We start from the raw sequence: 13,749 nt of genomic DNA on the forward strand, positions 1-13,749 counted from the left end.
CAGAGGGCAAGATGTCAGCTCCCTCAGCGTGGACCGGGCTGCAATACAGGGGCTTTGATCTAAGGTAAGTATTTCATAATGAGCTAGTATGCTGTGCAAAAAAGCTCATTATGCTTTTGCCTTGCAGGGATTTTTTTTTTTTTGATGTGCAGACATACAACGACTTTAAAGAGGTGTATTTAAAAACACAAAATGCACCTGCAATATGCAAACTGCAACCTGCACAAGTGTGAATCAGGCAGGCTGGATTCACACCTATGCAGTTTTTAGAGCATTTTGCAGATTTGCACTACAGTCCATATAACATGGTTTCCCATGGAACACGTTCTGTAGTGCAAATCTGAAAAATGCAAAAATCACTAAAAGTGCATAGGTGTGAAACCAGCCGAAGGGCTCTTTCCCACAGGATGGATCCGTGATGATCCGCCCCGTGGACATCTGCTTGCACAGCGGGGATCGCTCCGCCGATCCCCGCTGAGCAGGAAGATGACAGATCTGTCTCTGCACACTACACAGGGATGGACCCGTCAGAGCGCCGCTCTCCCCTATGGGAGATCGGATAACGACGGACTGCAGAGTCCGTCGTCACCCACTTCAATCCATAGATGGATGGAAAAGTAGGTTTTTCCTCCGTCACACTTTTTCAGATCAGAGTGGGTCGGATGTCAACGGGCATGTCACCGCTGACATCCGACGCTCCATAGAGGTCTATGGAGCATCTATTCAGGTCGGCCTAAAAAACGTACAGGCGGACCTGAACGGATAGGTCATGTGAAAGAGGCCTTAGAGACCACTTATGTTCTCCCTAGCTCACTGAGCCAGCAATGTGTTGCTCATTAGCTGCTGCCTAGCCAGTGAAGGAGGTTCTATAAAGTTTCAGCCAGCCTGGGAGCAATAGCCATTAGTGGCGTAGCGCTGGCCCTGACCTCCAAAGGCCTAATAGTGACCTCCAGAATTAGGGAGAGCTGACATCCTTCCTTGTAGAGTGCAGTGAGTTACTAGGCATGGATGTAGTAATGCAAGATGGAATAATTGGGTGCCAGTCACTTTTAGATGCGAACAGATTTGTTGTCTCTTAGCAAGAACTGGGGGAGAAGGGATTAGGACCAGGACACACTAAGGCCGCGTACACACGCGCGGACTGTTGGCCCAACTTTGTCCGTCCAACAGTTTGAGCGAACAGTCCGCTCAAACTTAGCATGGACGGACATGGCCACACACGGCGGACGAACAGTTTGCTGAAACCGTGCGCGATGACGTGAACGGCACGTACGACGGGACGAAAAATACGACGTCCTATACACTGCAATGCAACCTTCCGACGTGGAAATCCTTTCTGAGCGTGCGCGAGACTTAGTTGGCCGAACAAGCCTACACACGAGCGAACAGTCCGCTGAAACCTTGTTTCAGCGGACAGTTTTTCGGAATTTCCGTAAGACCTTGTTCGGCCAACTGTCCGCTGAAACTGTCCGCTGAAGCCCCACACACGAGCAGACTGTCCGCCCAAACACTGTTCAGCGGACAAGGTTGGGCGAACAGTCCGCGCGTGTGTACGCGGCCTTAGGCAGATGCAATGGTATTTGGCAGACTCAAAGACAAATTAATAGGCAGACAGCTATACAGGTTGAGGGCCTTCCAGCCGGATATGACCACTGTATTTGTAGAACTGCTGTCTCCTATTACAACAATCAATAGAGATTGTTACACGTAACTCACAGTAACTTGGTATAAATCTTCTCTTACATCTCAGTGTCCCAATGTAGATATTCACTTACTGAGCTCCCAGTCTCCTACTAAACTTCAAGATCCCAGTTGTCACTGGATCCTCTAAGCTCTTCCACATCTAACCTGCTGCATACTCCTCAAGCGTCACCCCCCGCTAACCTGCTGGGCCCTTGGTTTGGCACTTTCTGAAGCTTTCCCACTTCTTCACCGCCCCCACCCCCGCTAGTGAAAAAGGCTGCTCTGGTACTTCTTTCAGGCTTCCATAAACTGGCCTCTGATAACAGGAGGGATGGTCTCTATCTTAGTGGTGACTGCTTCCCTCTTTTCTTCTAGCCTTGATTTCCACTTGCAAACAGAATGATTGTTCCCGATAGCAACAACTTGGTTTCCCCATCCGGCTGAAACCCTGCTGCTTCTCCTACTCTTGGATAGGCCTCAGGCAGCCTAACAGCCAGGTACTCCTGAAGTAGGCTTCTAGCCTAGCAACCCAGAGCATTTTAACACACGTCCACCCAGACAGCTGTCCAGGTGGCACAGAAAAGCGATCACCTGACTCCTCCCAAATCAATAGGCTCTCCCAGCAGGCCAAGGACAGAGAAAACTGGCTGTGACAACCAATCCACTCCTAGTCTTGATTTACTCTGCCCTTGTCCATCTAATGTCACTGGCAACAGTGCCACCCAGTGACAAAAGAGAGAGGTGCAGCAAACCCAGATTTAGGCAAAGGTTAGTGGATCTTCTAACAATTAGCCAGGACACTTACCACCTGGCAGACTAAATTTGTAATGCTGGCCATACACAGTTAGAATATCGTTCGGAAAAACGTCCGCTGCGCTTGATCGTTCGCCGTTCGAAATGTTAGTGGTTAAATTTCGATTCTCGAAATGCAAATTTTGTGCCGAAAAAAAACCCCCAACGTTTTTTTTTTTTTTTTTTCGCAAAAACGATTGATTTTCAAACGATAAGTAGTGTAATCGAACAAAAATAGTTTGATAAATCGACAGTGCATGCGCATGTTAAAATCCAACCCCGGAAGTAATTTAGCCTCCTTATCCAATGCCATTATTACCAGCATAGCAATTGCTAGCTTTCTCTTCCTCTGAGCATCCATAGCTGGACCACAATCCACGACTATTGCAACACCTCCAATGACAGATGTATCGTGCACAGCAAAAATATCTGACGGGTTTCCGCTGGAGGATTCTCAAAGGTCGAGTCCTTGTTACATCATTTCCGCTGCTTATATAATCGATCAAGGACAATTGTACAATTTATGTTGTTAACGATCGCTAATATGTCGAATATTGGGCGACATCTATTGATACAATGTTGGCGTTCTCGCATGCACGTTCGACAAATTTTACAATTGGCGAACGTTTTTTCCGAACGATATTCTAACCGTGTGCATTAGAAACCCTGCCTAAACACCAGTGTGCTACAGTGGCTTTAGATCTTGTGACTAATGTGACATGTCCCATCCTTTCCATCCGGTCTCCATTGGCTTTCGTTGATGACATCAGATGGATTTGTTTCTGAGATCATGCAGAATGCATGATCAAAACACTAACAATAACAAGCCATGTACAACTCTAAATCAACAATTGTATCTCCAAATATCACCCAAACTGTCTCTGCTCCTCCCAAGACCTCCTGCTCTCTAGCTCCTTTGTCACCAGGACTTCTCCGGAGCCTCTCCCATCCTCTGGAACTCACTACCCCAATCTGTCCACTTATCTCCTACTCTGCCCACTTTTAGGCGATGCCTAAAAACTCATCTCTTCCAGGAGGTCTATCTTGCCTTTAGCTAATAGCCAAATCTTCTACTTCTCCCATGAATTATTTCCCCACAGTTACTACCTTTTGTTTCGCCAGCCCTTCCCTATTAGAGTGTAAGCTCAGAGGAGCAGGGCTCTCCTAACCCTCTTGTATTGTCTCCCTTTATATTATAAAGCACTGCACAAACTGTCATCACTCTATAAATTCTGTATTATAATAATAATAATAATAATAATAATAGACTGACAGATGCACTTGGCTTTCACTGGTCCTCCTCCTGGCTTGTATCCCACCTGCCAGTATTGCATTCCTCTAGACTTGAAAGCACAACACCTGTGTACACAATCCTGCTGACACCAGCCATTACTCTGTATTGTGTCTATTTTCACTGCCCTATAATTCTCTAATTATAACTTTCAATCTCTGAGCTTTTTAAAGAATTTCAACTTGCCCAAAAGCTTTTATATAACCTGCTGTGTTTACAAAACCATAAAACAGTATTATATGTCGCTCTCCCATAGACACAAGCACCCCCTGAGATTCAACAGCCCCGCCCCCCTAAAGCCCAGACACCACCTCCTCTTTTCCCTGTAAACTACACTGTAACTACAATAGCTGTGCACTGTACGCGCATGCGTAGCTCATCTAGGTTACAGTGACTCGACACGCATTCCACAGCAAGCAAACCTGAGTACGCATGCGTAGTACGACGGGCTATTTTCTTGTGCGCCTGCGCCGTAGCGAACAATGAATCGTTCTGTGCTCACGGCTTCCCCTTAGAGCCACGTGACCGTGTTCTATAAAAACAGAAGCGTGGTGCCTGCCGGATTACTGTACGGGGAACAGCGGACGCCGTAACAATGGCGTCGACGAGTCGGTGAGTGGCTCGGCTCTTGTGTGTGTTGCCGAGCTCTGCTGTGTCCGTGTGAATGTCAGCGGGCGGCAGACGGTGACTAGGCTTGCCTGAAGGCAGGTTGGTGGTGCTACGCAGTAGGGAGCAGCGGCAGTCCGGGGACGGGTGTGTGAGACACGGCTTTGTCCTGAGCTGGAGTTTCCTGCTCTCTACACACACTCACTGCTGTGGCGTGACAGGAGGGAGGGAGTCTTTACAGCCGGAGTAGTACTGCAGGCTGTGGCTCCTGGGACTTGTAGTACTTTAGTTGCTGTACTGTGCCCAGGGCGAAGGTCTGGGTGGTGAGAAGATAAACCAATCCTAAAATTAGTTTTCTTGCACCCCGGGCTGCGGCTGTCACGTACAGTCCGCTATACAAGAGAGAGGCTGAACTCAAAAACCGCTTAATGACCTCTGTGCATCTCTGCGTATGTGACTGCGACATTTCCTCAGCGCAGACCTTTTAGCTTTTTTGGGAAATGTGGCATTTACAGGACTGTGTCCACCTACAGCCATCCACTTGTATGGCACCAGCCGCTCCCCGGGTGCAGGAAAACCCCCGAAATCTTTACTTTCAGTCTCTCACCTTCTATGTGCCAATTCAAGAGTGGATCTAAGCTTAAAGCGATTGTAAGGGTTCGCTATTTATTTTTTTTATTACAAACCTATACCTTGACTGTGCAGCTCGTTTTGCATAGTGTGGCCCCAAACCTGCTCTTCTGGGGTCCCCCGGTGGCTTTCGCGGCTCCTCCCCACATCAGATAACCCCCTTGGAGAAGCACTCTCCCGAGGGGGTTACCTTGCAGGCACGCTCCTGAGTCCAGCATTTGTGTCCATAGACGGGAATGCCAGACTGTACCCCAACGTCATTGGATTTGATTGAAAGCAGCAGGCGCCAATGGCTGTGCTACTATCAATCTAGCCAATCAGGACACGACACCGGCTAGAGCTGGCGTGCTCTTCCCCAGTGCGAGAAAGAGGGTTCAGATGAGTAAAAAGGGGGCACTGGGGGGGCTGCTGCTGCTCTAGAATGCATTGAGGTGATAAACCACAAAGTTTTACAACCCCTTTTAAAGCTGCTCCCACCACCCTTCTAATTACCCCGTAGATGCCTATACTTGCCTATTCTCAGAGCTGTACAATCCTGTGATCTTCAGAGGAGAGAGTCAAAACGATGGATGGGTGATTGCGGCGATGCCACCCATAGGCTTAATATGGGGCATCCATGGTCAGCTGTCGCTCTCCCCTGAAGGCAGCCGCTGGGGGCCGTCCCCAGGTGACCAGACTGGAGCGCCCTGAGAATAGTTAAGTATAAGCACCTTATTTCTACAGGGTAGTTAGTATAGATGATGGGGGGGAGGTGGAGCACTTTGGAACCCTAAAAAAAGAGATCCTGTTCCCTTTTATAGCAGGTTAAACAACACAGTGCTGTCCAACCTACCCCTATCTAAATTGTAAAAAAAAAACCTGGCTGATCCTGCCAGTTCCTGTGTCCCCCTCTGTGTACTGACCATGCTAATCAGGCTCTTGAGCCCTGATTACCACAGTCAGTTTGTGCCCCTCTCTCATCCGCAGCTTTCCTCTGTCCCGCCTCATCACACTCTGTCGGCTCTGTGTTTTTTTTTTTTTTTTTTTACACACAGCATCTAAATGCACTTTTTTTTTTTTTTTCAGCTATATTCAGGCGGGTCACGTGACTCCCGGCCACTCTGTTACTCCTGATCCATGACTACAGCAGGAGGGGCCGAGCAGCCACGTGATCCTCCTTGGCTGACGTCAGAAGGAGATGTCTGCCCCTCCTGCTGTAGCCCTGGATCAGAGTAGCAGAGCGGCTGGGAGTCATGTGACTGGTCTGAATATAGCTGAAAAAAAAGCTATTTAGATGCTTCGTTAAAAAAAGTGCACTATGCCTAGATAAGAGGTTGGCAATGACTTTTTCTGAAAGGTAACAACCACTTTAAGCTTGTATCTAGCCTGGACTTCCACTTCAAGTGGGATATATGCTATTAGGATTTCAAACGAGAACTCCTACTAATATTCTGAGCATTCAAATGTTCAAAAGTAGTTTAAGATTTAATTTGCTTTTAACATTACATTTTGGAATGAATTAACTTTATTAACCACCTCACGCCTGCCGGCCGTCAAAAGGCGAAGCGGCTCTCGTTCTGGGAGGCCATCATGATGTCCACCCAGAACGACCGCTCTCGCGTGCCGATCGGTGGGGCTTTGTGTCAGTCAGACACACCGCTACACTGATCTCGGTAAAGAGCCTCTCACGGAGGCTCTTTACCATGTGGCCAGCCGTGTCCAATCATGGCTGATCACAATGTAATCGGGAAGAGCCATTGATCGGCTTTTCCTCACTCGCGTCTAACAGACGCGAGTAGAGGAGAGCCGATCAGCTGCTCTCATGACAGGGGGTCTGTGCTGATTGTTTATCAGCACAGCCCCCTTGGATGCCCACCCAGGACCACCAGGGATTGGCACAACCCTGGACCACCAGGCAGCTGCCAATCAGTGCCATCAGTGATGTCTAGCAGTGTGGCATGTCAGTGCCACCCATCAGTGCAGTTTCAGTGCCCACCAGTGTCGCCCATGAGCGCATATCAGTGCCACCTTGTCAGTGCCCATCAGTGAAGGAGAAAACTTGCTTCTTTACAAAATTTTATAACGGAAACAAATGGAAAAACTTTTTTTATTTAGCAAAAAAAAAAAAAAAATGCAGAGGTGATCAAATACCACCAAAAGAAAGCTCTATTTGTGGGAACAAAATGATAACAATTCTGTTTGGGTACAGTGTAGCATGACCGCGCAATTGTCATTTAAACAGCGAAAATTGGGCAGGCAGGGGACGTGAGTGCCTGGTATTGAGGTGTTTAAAGGCAAACTAACATACACTGTTTCAAATCCACGTGTTGCGCTGTCAAAATTTATTACATAAAGTGCATTTAAGACCATCTATTATATGAAATGAAAAAGATGAGAATGGAAAATAATCCAAATATCCCAACTAAACATCCATAATGTGAACTTGAAAGTGTGTTGATCCAATATTCAGTCGGTGAAGACACCCAGCGCTTTCCACAGGATAGGGTACATATATCTGCTTACCAGATATTTAAGACCTCCCAAGGTCTATGTGTGCATCAGTGAGTATTCACCCCTCACTATAGGTATAACTGCATCAGCTGTTCAGCCTACTTGGTTAGGTTCCACAGGTGTATCCCTCACAGCCATCGCCAATCAAGGGAACTCCAGAGTGCGGAGAAGAGGAAGATAAACTCATTGCGCAACATTCTTTAAAAGCACACAGGAATTTTATTAAAAGCTGTGCTTACAGCAAAAACAATAAAATAGGCTCAAATGGAAACATTCATTTGTCCAGCACCCTCCATGGGTGCTCGGACTTCACCGCTGCCCCATGCCTAGCCTGACGTATGTTTCGTCTAATGGGACTTCTTCTGTGAGGCAGTAAGAATACTGTAATGCCCTGTACAAAATGTGAAAATGTGCGATCGGATCTTGTCGGAAAATCCGATCTTGTGTGGGCTCCATCAGGCTTTTTCCGTCTGAATTTCCGACACACAGTTTGAGAGCAGATCTAAAATTTTCCAACAACAAAATCCAATCGTTTATATTCTGATCGCGTGTAGACAGTTCCGACGGACAAAGTGCCACGCATGCTCAGAATAAATTACGAGATGAAAGCTATTGGGTACTGCCCTCTTTATAGTCCCGTCGTACGTGTTCTATGTCACCGTGTTCTGAACGATCAGATTTTCCAACAACTTCGTGCGACTGTGTGTATGCAAGACAAGTTTGGGCCAAAATCCGATGGATTTTGTAGTCGGAATGTTCGACTGTGTGTATGGGGCATTAGAAGTTGATACATTCAATAGATTTCTATCCTTAATTAAATTTTCTTGTCCCTATGGTCAAAAAACAAACTTCAATTTGACCCCATTAATGATTATACAACCAAAAAAATGTTTTTACTATGAAAAACAATGAAAGGGGTGGAAAGCTATGAGAATTCCACCGTCCCATTTAAAGCATAAAAAATACCCTCCAATGGGACAGGGACTATTGTAGGCATATCAGGCAAAGAAAACCCCAAAAGATGTAAATATAAAAAATACAAATTTTATTACATATAAGGTTAAAGAATATATTGAAAATATGAAAAATGTTTAATGGTGTACCAAATGGAAAACTCTGGTGCCTAAACCGAAAATACAGGATTTAAGTGGCCAAAACCGAAATTTATGATTTTAAAAAGTTTGTAATTTTATATATGTATTGTATTTGTTTTTTTTGTTTTTTTTTTATTATAACAATTTTAAATGAATATTAATTTGTCGGCGACTTTTGAAGTGGTGTTAAAAATCCTGCTTGCTGCATTTTTGGTGCATATTTGGTCAGTTAAAGTGGAGTTCCACCCGCTTTTGCAGTTTATTAAAAGTCGGCAGCTACAAAAAGCATAGCTGCTGACTTTTAATAAACCAACACATGTCTGCACCACGGTCCAGCGATATGGCTGCCCGGAGACTAGCTCCTCTACTCAGCGCCATCATGGTGACAGCCTATTGGCCAGCCGATCTTCTGGGACCTGAGTTTTGTCCCAGAAGATTGTTGCCAGGGAGGGGCCACCTAGGCAGCCAAAGATGGGAAGTAAGACAGGAAGTCCCACGAAAAAAGGGTACATCCCCCCCCCCCCCCCCCCCCCCAAAATGACATGCCAAATGTCAGGGGGGCCAGGAGTGCTTAAAGCGGGAGTTCCACTTTTGGGTGTAACTCTGCTTTAAAAAACACCAACACAAAATGCACCTCCCAATTGAAATGCATTGATAATGCAGCAAGGGTGCATCAAAAATGTACGTCTTGTGTTTTTGATGCATTTTGAGTTACATGACCTATAGCAAACATGCCAGTCATGTGCGTTTTTGGCGGCCATTATCAGTACTTTTTTCAATTTTTTCTTCTTTTTTTTTTTTTTCCTACTGAAAACCTCTTTTGTTCATTGACAGACACAGCTCCTTTAACCATTTGAGACCCGCGCTATAGCCGAATGACGGCTACAGCGCGGACCTCCTTTGCCGGGGCAACGTCTATTGATGTCGTCCCGTGCACGAGCGGCCTGCGCGCCCCCTGAGGGGAGCGCGCTCTGTGATCGGCGAGTCTGAGACTCGCCTGATCACTGATCTGAGCAAGGGGTCGTTCCCGACCCCTTATCACGTGATCAGCTGTCAGCCAATGACAGCTGATCATGTGATACAACGGAGCCGGTAATCGGCTATTATTCCTCCTCGCGCTGATAGCGCGAGGAGAAAAAAAAAGCCGATCACCGGCCGTGATCGGGACTGATGTCAGCCCTGCCAGTGCCCACTTGCCCCTTGGTTATAACCCCTCACTCTGCTTCTGGAGCTCAGTTTTTTTTTTTTTTTTTTTCCTGCCTAGTGTACAAAGACATGGGTCCCTTAGGGGACCATTGGTCTTGGGAATTTTTTCATTTTTTTTTTTTTCTACAATTTTGATCCTGTGATCTACAATCAACAGCCGGGCTGGGTGACAGGCTGGATAATATAGATCCTTGTCTCCCCAGCCTGGCCATCAAGCGTGAGCAGACCCTAGCTATGTGCTGGGTTGGCCACAACATGCCCCTTCTGGTCCAGGGGCGGCCGGTGAGCTATATGCTTCGGGGCACACATATGATCGGGCTACTGCTGTCCGTGTCAGTTTTCTGTGGCTGACAGCCACCCCCTACTGTTCGGGTGATATGTCTGTGGTGGAATGCGTCCAGCAGTCCCAACAGGAGGGGTGAGTATGGCTCCACTTGCCACGGCAGGATGGAGCAGCTGGGCATTCCCTGGGAGGTTGACTAGTGGGTCTCGCTCTCCCTTTCTTCTTTCCCTGTCCCTCTTCCCTCCTCCCCATGTTGGGCCCGCTGTGTGACTGGGCATGAGGTATGGTGTGTATGTACCTGGCTGGGGGGGCTCCGGGCCTTGATGGGGGGGGTGCTGTTCTGGCTGTCGGGGTCCGCTCCTTCTTTCCCTGTTTTTATCTGGCCACAGTGGAATGTTCATGCTGTTTGCCATGAGGGGAGGCCGCCTTAGTTTGTGTATTACTGCCAGCCATTTCCTAGAAGGTTCGGTGGCCATTTTCTCTGAGGTTTTTTTGCTAGAATGGCCGGCGGTCTTTTTCTTGTAGCCTCAGCCCAGTTTACCTCTAGCACTGGTGACTGTATGCGTCTAGAACGGCATGGTTTTCACTCGGAACAGCTCGTAACTGACACAGGGCAGAGCGGACGGCGGCAGCACAGCGCAGTATCGGTCAGGGTGGTGAGTCCTGCGGGGGGGCCCGTCAGTCTGCGAGCAGCTAGGAGGGTGGGATTTTGTGTACCTTGCCTTAAGTACCTGAGTAGGGACAGGTGAGTGAGGGTCAGCATGGCGTCAGATGCTGGCGATTCTTCACCAGACATCCCTGCTATTGCAACCGGCTCGCCTGCACAAAATGCGTTGCCTATGGATGCTTTGTTGGCGGTCCTTTATTCCTGGGGTCCTTTATTCCTGGGGTGGAGGTGGCGTGCGGGCGCAAGGGGGATAATAAATGCCCCCTAACACCCCCCCAGTCTTCTGGGGAAAGCCGATTCAGACTCGGACCCTGCTGTGACAGGTGGCCCCTGTTCTGACGTGTCAGAATGTGGACAGTGAGGATGACTGTGTCCAGGTTAGCGCAGGAAAACGCGCTAGTAGGAGCACTTATCACAGCGGTGCGGCATACCCTGAAGATACAGCAGGGGCATCTGCAGAGATGGCGGCCCCTTTTGGGTCCTGCAAGCCTAAGGTGTTAACGTATTTTCCCAAGAAGAATGGCGGTGTTACCCTTTTGAGGCGAGCCTCCTGAAAAAAATGGGCATCTCTTCCGGTCGTTGACCCCCCCCCCCCTCCCCCCCGGTATCCAGGTTGAATAAAGTAACCATGATTGAAGTGACTCCTGCCTTCAAGGGCCCTGCCCACAGGTGGGCCGAGGCAGTGGCCCGCTTGTTTATGGTGGTGGGGTCCGCGTTACGACCTGTGTTGGCCACAGCCTTGGTGTTGCAGATGCTTACTGAATGGGCAAAGTTGCTGCACCGTGAATTGGAGAAGCAACAGACTTCCCCCGGTCTGCGTAGAACTGGCAGATCAGTTGGTGCATGGCCTTAAAGAGGAAGTAAACCCCTTCAAACCACTTTGACCTACAGGTAAGCCTAGATTAAGGCTTACCTGTAGGTCCAAGCAATATCTCCTAAACCTATATGGTTTAGGAGATATTTGCCCGAAAATGGGCACCGCTGTCTACGGCGCATGCGCCGCAGACAGCGGCGCGCAGGCGCACTAAATGCGGCAAGTCCAAGAATGGATTTGCCTAATTTGTCGACTCCCGTGCGCATGCGCGGGAGTGACGTCATCGCGGCTTCGCCGCTGTCATTGGTCGGAGCTGCGAGACGCCACCAGCAAGATGGATGCGGCGGACTACAGGGATCAGCGGCGACTTCGCTGGCTCCTGTGTCAGGTAAGTGACACATAATGAGCTACTATGCGATGCATAGTAGTCCATTATGCTTTACCTTTGCAGGGAAAAAAAGAGGAAGTAAACCCATTAGGGTTTACTTCCTCTTTAAGTATGTCTGATGCGGCTCTAGAGCATCAGTATCAGCAGTGGTGCTACGGCGCCTGATTTGGCTGAAATGCTGGTCTGTGGACCAGGCATCTAAAAAAGCATTGGCGGATTTGCCCTTCCACGGTGAGAGGCTATTTGGAGCTTCGCTGGATGACATTAAAAATGTTGATGGGAAGAGCACGTTGCTCCCGCAGTCCAGAAAGGGTAAGGAGCCACGCCGTAGGCAAGGGCCCTCTTTTCCACTCAAACGGCTTTTTTACCCGCCCTTGTCGACTCCAGTCCGACAAGGCACCTGCTGAAGGACAAAGGCACCCCTGGTTTCGCAAGCCAAACAAGTCTGCGAGGAATAATGTTACCGCATGAATGTGTGCTCCTGCCCGAGGTTGGGTGGTCACCTTCGGGAGTTTGCAGCTCGGTGGACCTACCTACTGTCAGACCAATGGGTCTGCAACCTGGTTTAATTGGGATGCAAGATAGTTTTCTTTATTGTCCACCAAACAGATTTTTTCCCTCCAACCTTCATCTGCTTCTGGCTCGTCAGGAGACCTTGTTTGGGGCAGTACAGGACCTGCTACCTGTGCCGACGCTGGAAAGGATTCAGGGATTGTACTCCAATCTTTAGTTCCAAAGAAGGAAGGGGTCCACCCAATCCTGGAACTCAAGGCCCCTAACAGCTTTGTGAAAGTGCAAAGGTTCGGGATGGAATCAGCTCTGTGGTCACACTCCAGGGGGACTTCCTTGGACATCAAGGATGCATACTTGCATGTACTTGTGTGCCTCCAGGCATCAGAGGTTTATGCAGTTTGCAGTCGGAAGAGCACTAACAATATTGTGGCTCTCCCTTTTTGGGCTGGCGTCAGTACCCTGTGTCTTCACCAAGGTGTTGGCACCAATTCTGCCGTTGTTAAGGCAATGTGAGATCGCAATCGTGGGTTACATGGAGGACTTCCTAGTGAGAGCAGCTTCATCCTCAGAATTAAGTGAGGATGTGGTGATCACCATGCAAACTCTGGGAGTTTGGTTGGGTACTGAACCTCAATGCTTGGAGTACCTGGGTTTACTGCTGGACTCCTCAGAAGCGAGGGTCTTTCTCCAGTCAGACAAGCTGCAGACTCTTCAAGCTGCGGTGAGGTTCTTGGTGAACCGCAGGTGGTCATCGCTGCATTTCTGCATGCGAGTCCTGGGTCTCATGGTAGCCACTTTCGAGACGGTACCGTACGCTCAATTTCACACTCGTGTCTTGCAGAAAGATTTTGTCAAAATGGGACAAATCTGTTATCCCTGGATTGTCAAATTCGGGTGAGCCGGTTAGTCAGGGATTCCCTGCTCTGGTGGCTGAGGTCTCCGGCCCTTAGGTCCGGGAAATCGTTCCTTCCTCTCCATTGGACGGTGATCAGAACGGATGCCAGCCTGACCGGTTGGGGGGAGTTGTGAGCGCACAGTCGGCTCAGGGCCGTTGGATGTGGCCGGAATCCCACTTACCGATCAATTTGCTCGAGCTTCGGGCGATCAGGCGTTGCCTCTCCACATGGTCAAAGAGGCTGCAGGGGTGTCCGGTCAGGATTCAGTCAGACAATGCCACAGCGGTGGCATATGTCAACCATCAAGGAGGAACATGGGGCTCGGCTGCAGCACGGGAGGTCGCTCGCATCCTACAGTGGGCAGAGCGACAAGTGCTGACCCTGACGGCCATATAG

The 13,749-nt window shown here is 48.7% G+C and overlaps 1 protein-coding gene across 1 annotated transcript in view; it reads left to right on the forward strand.

Annotated features, from left to right (window-relative positions):
- Positions 1–4,222: 4,222 nt before the first annotated feature.
- The window catches only part of GTF2B (general transcription factor IIB), a 43,704-nt gene continuing 34,177 nt past the window's right edge, over positions 4,223–13,749 (forward strand). Inside the window, exon 1 of the mRNA XM_077452957.1 lies at positions 4,223–4,378. Coding sequence (XP_077309083.1) covers positions 4,362–4,378 — 17 coding nt within the window. The 5' untranslated portion in view covers positions 4,223–4,361. The remainder of the gene's footprint in view (positions 4,379–13,749) is intronic.

This window comes from Lithobates pipiens, unplaced genomic scaffold, assembly GCF_037356315.1.
Source record: "Lithobates pipiens isolate NorthernLeopardFrog02 unplaced genomic scaffold, aLitPip1_a1.2 Scaffold_23, whole genome shotgun sequence".
NCBI lineage: Eukaryota > Metazoa > Chordata > Amphibia > Anura > Ranidae > Lithobates > Lithobates pipiens.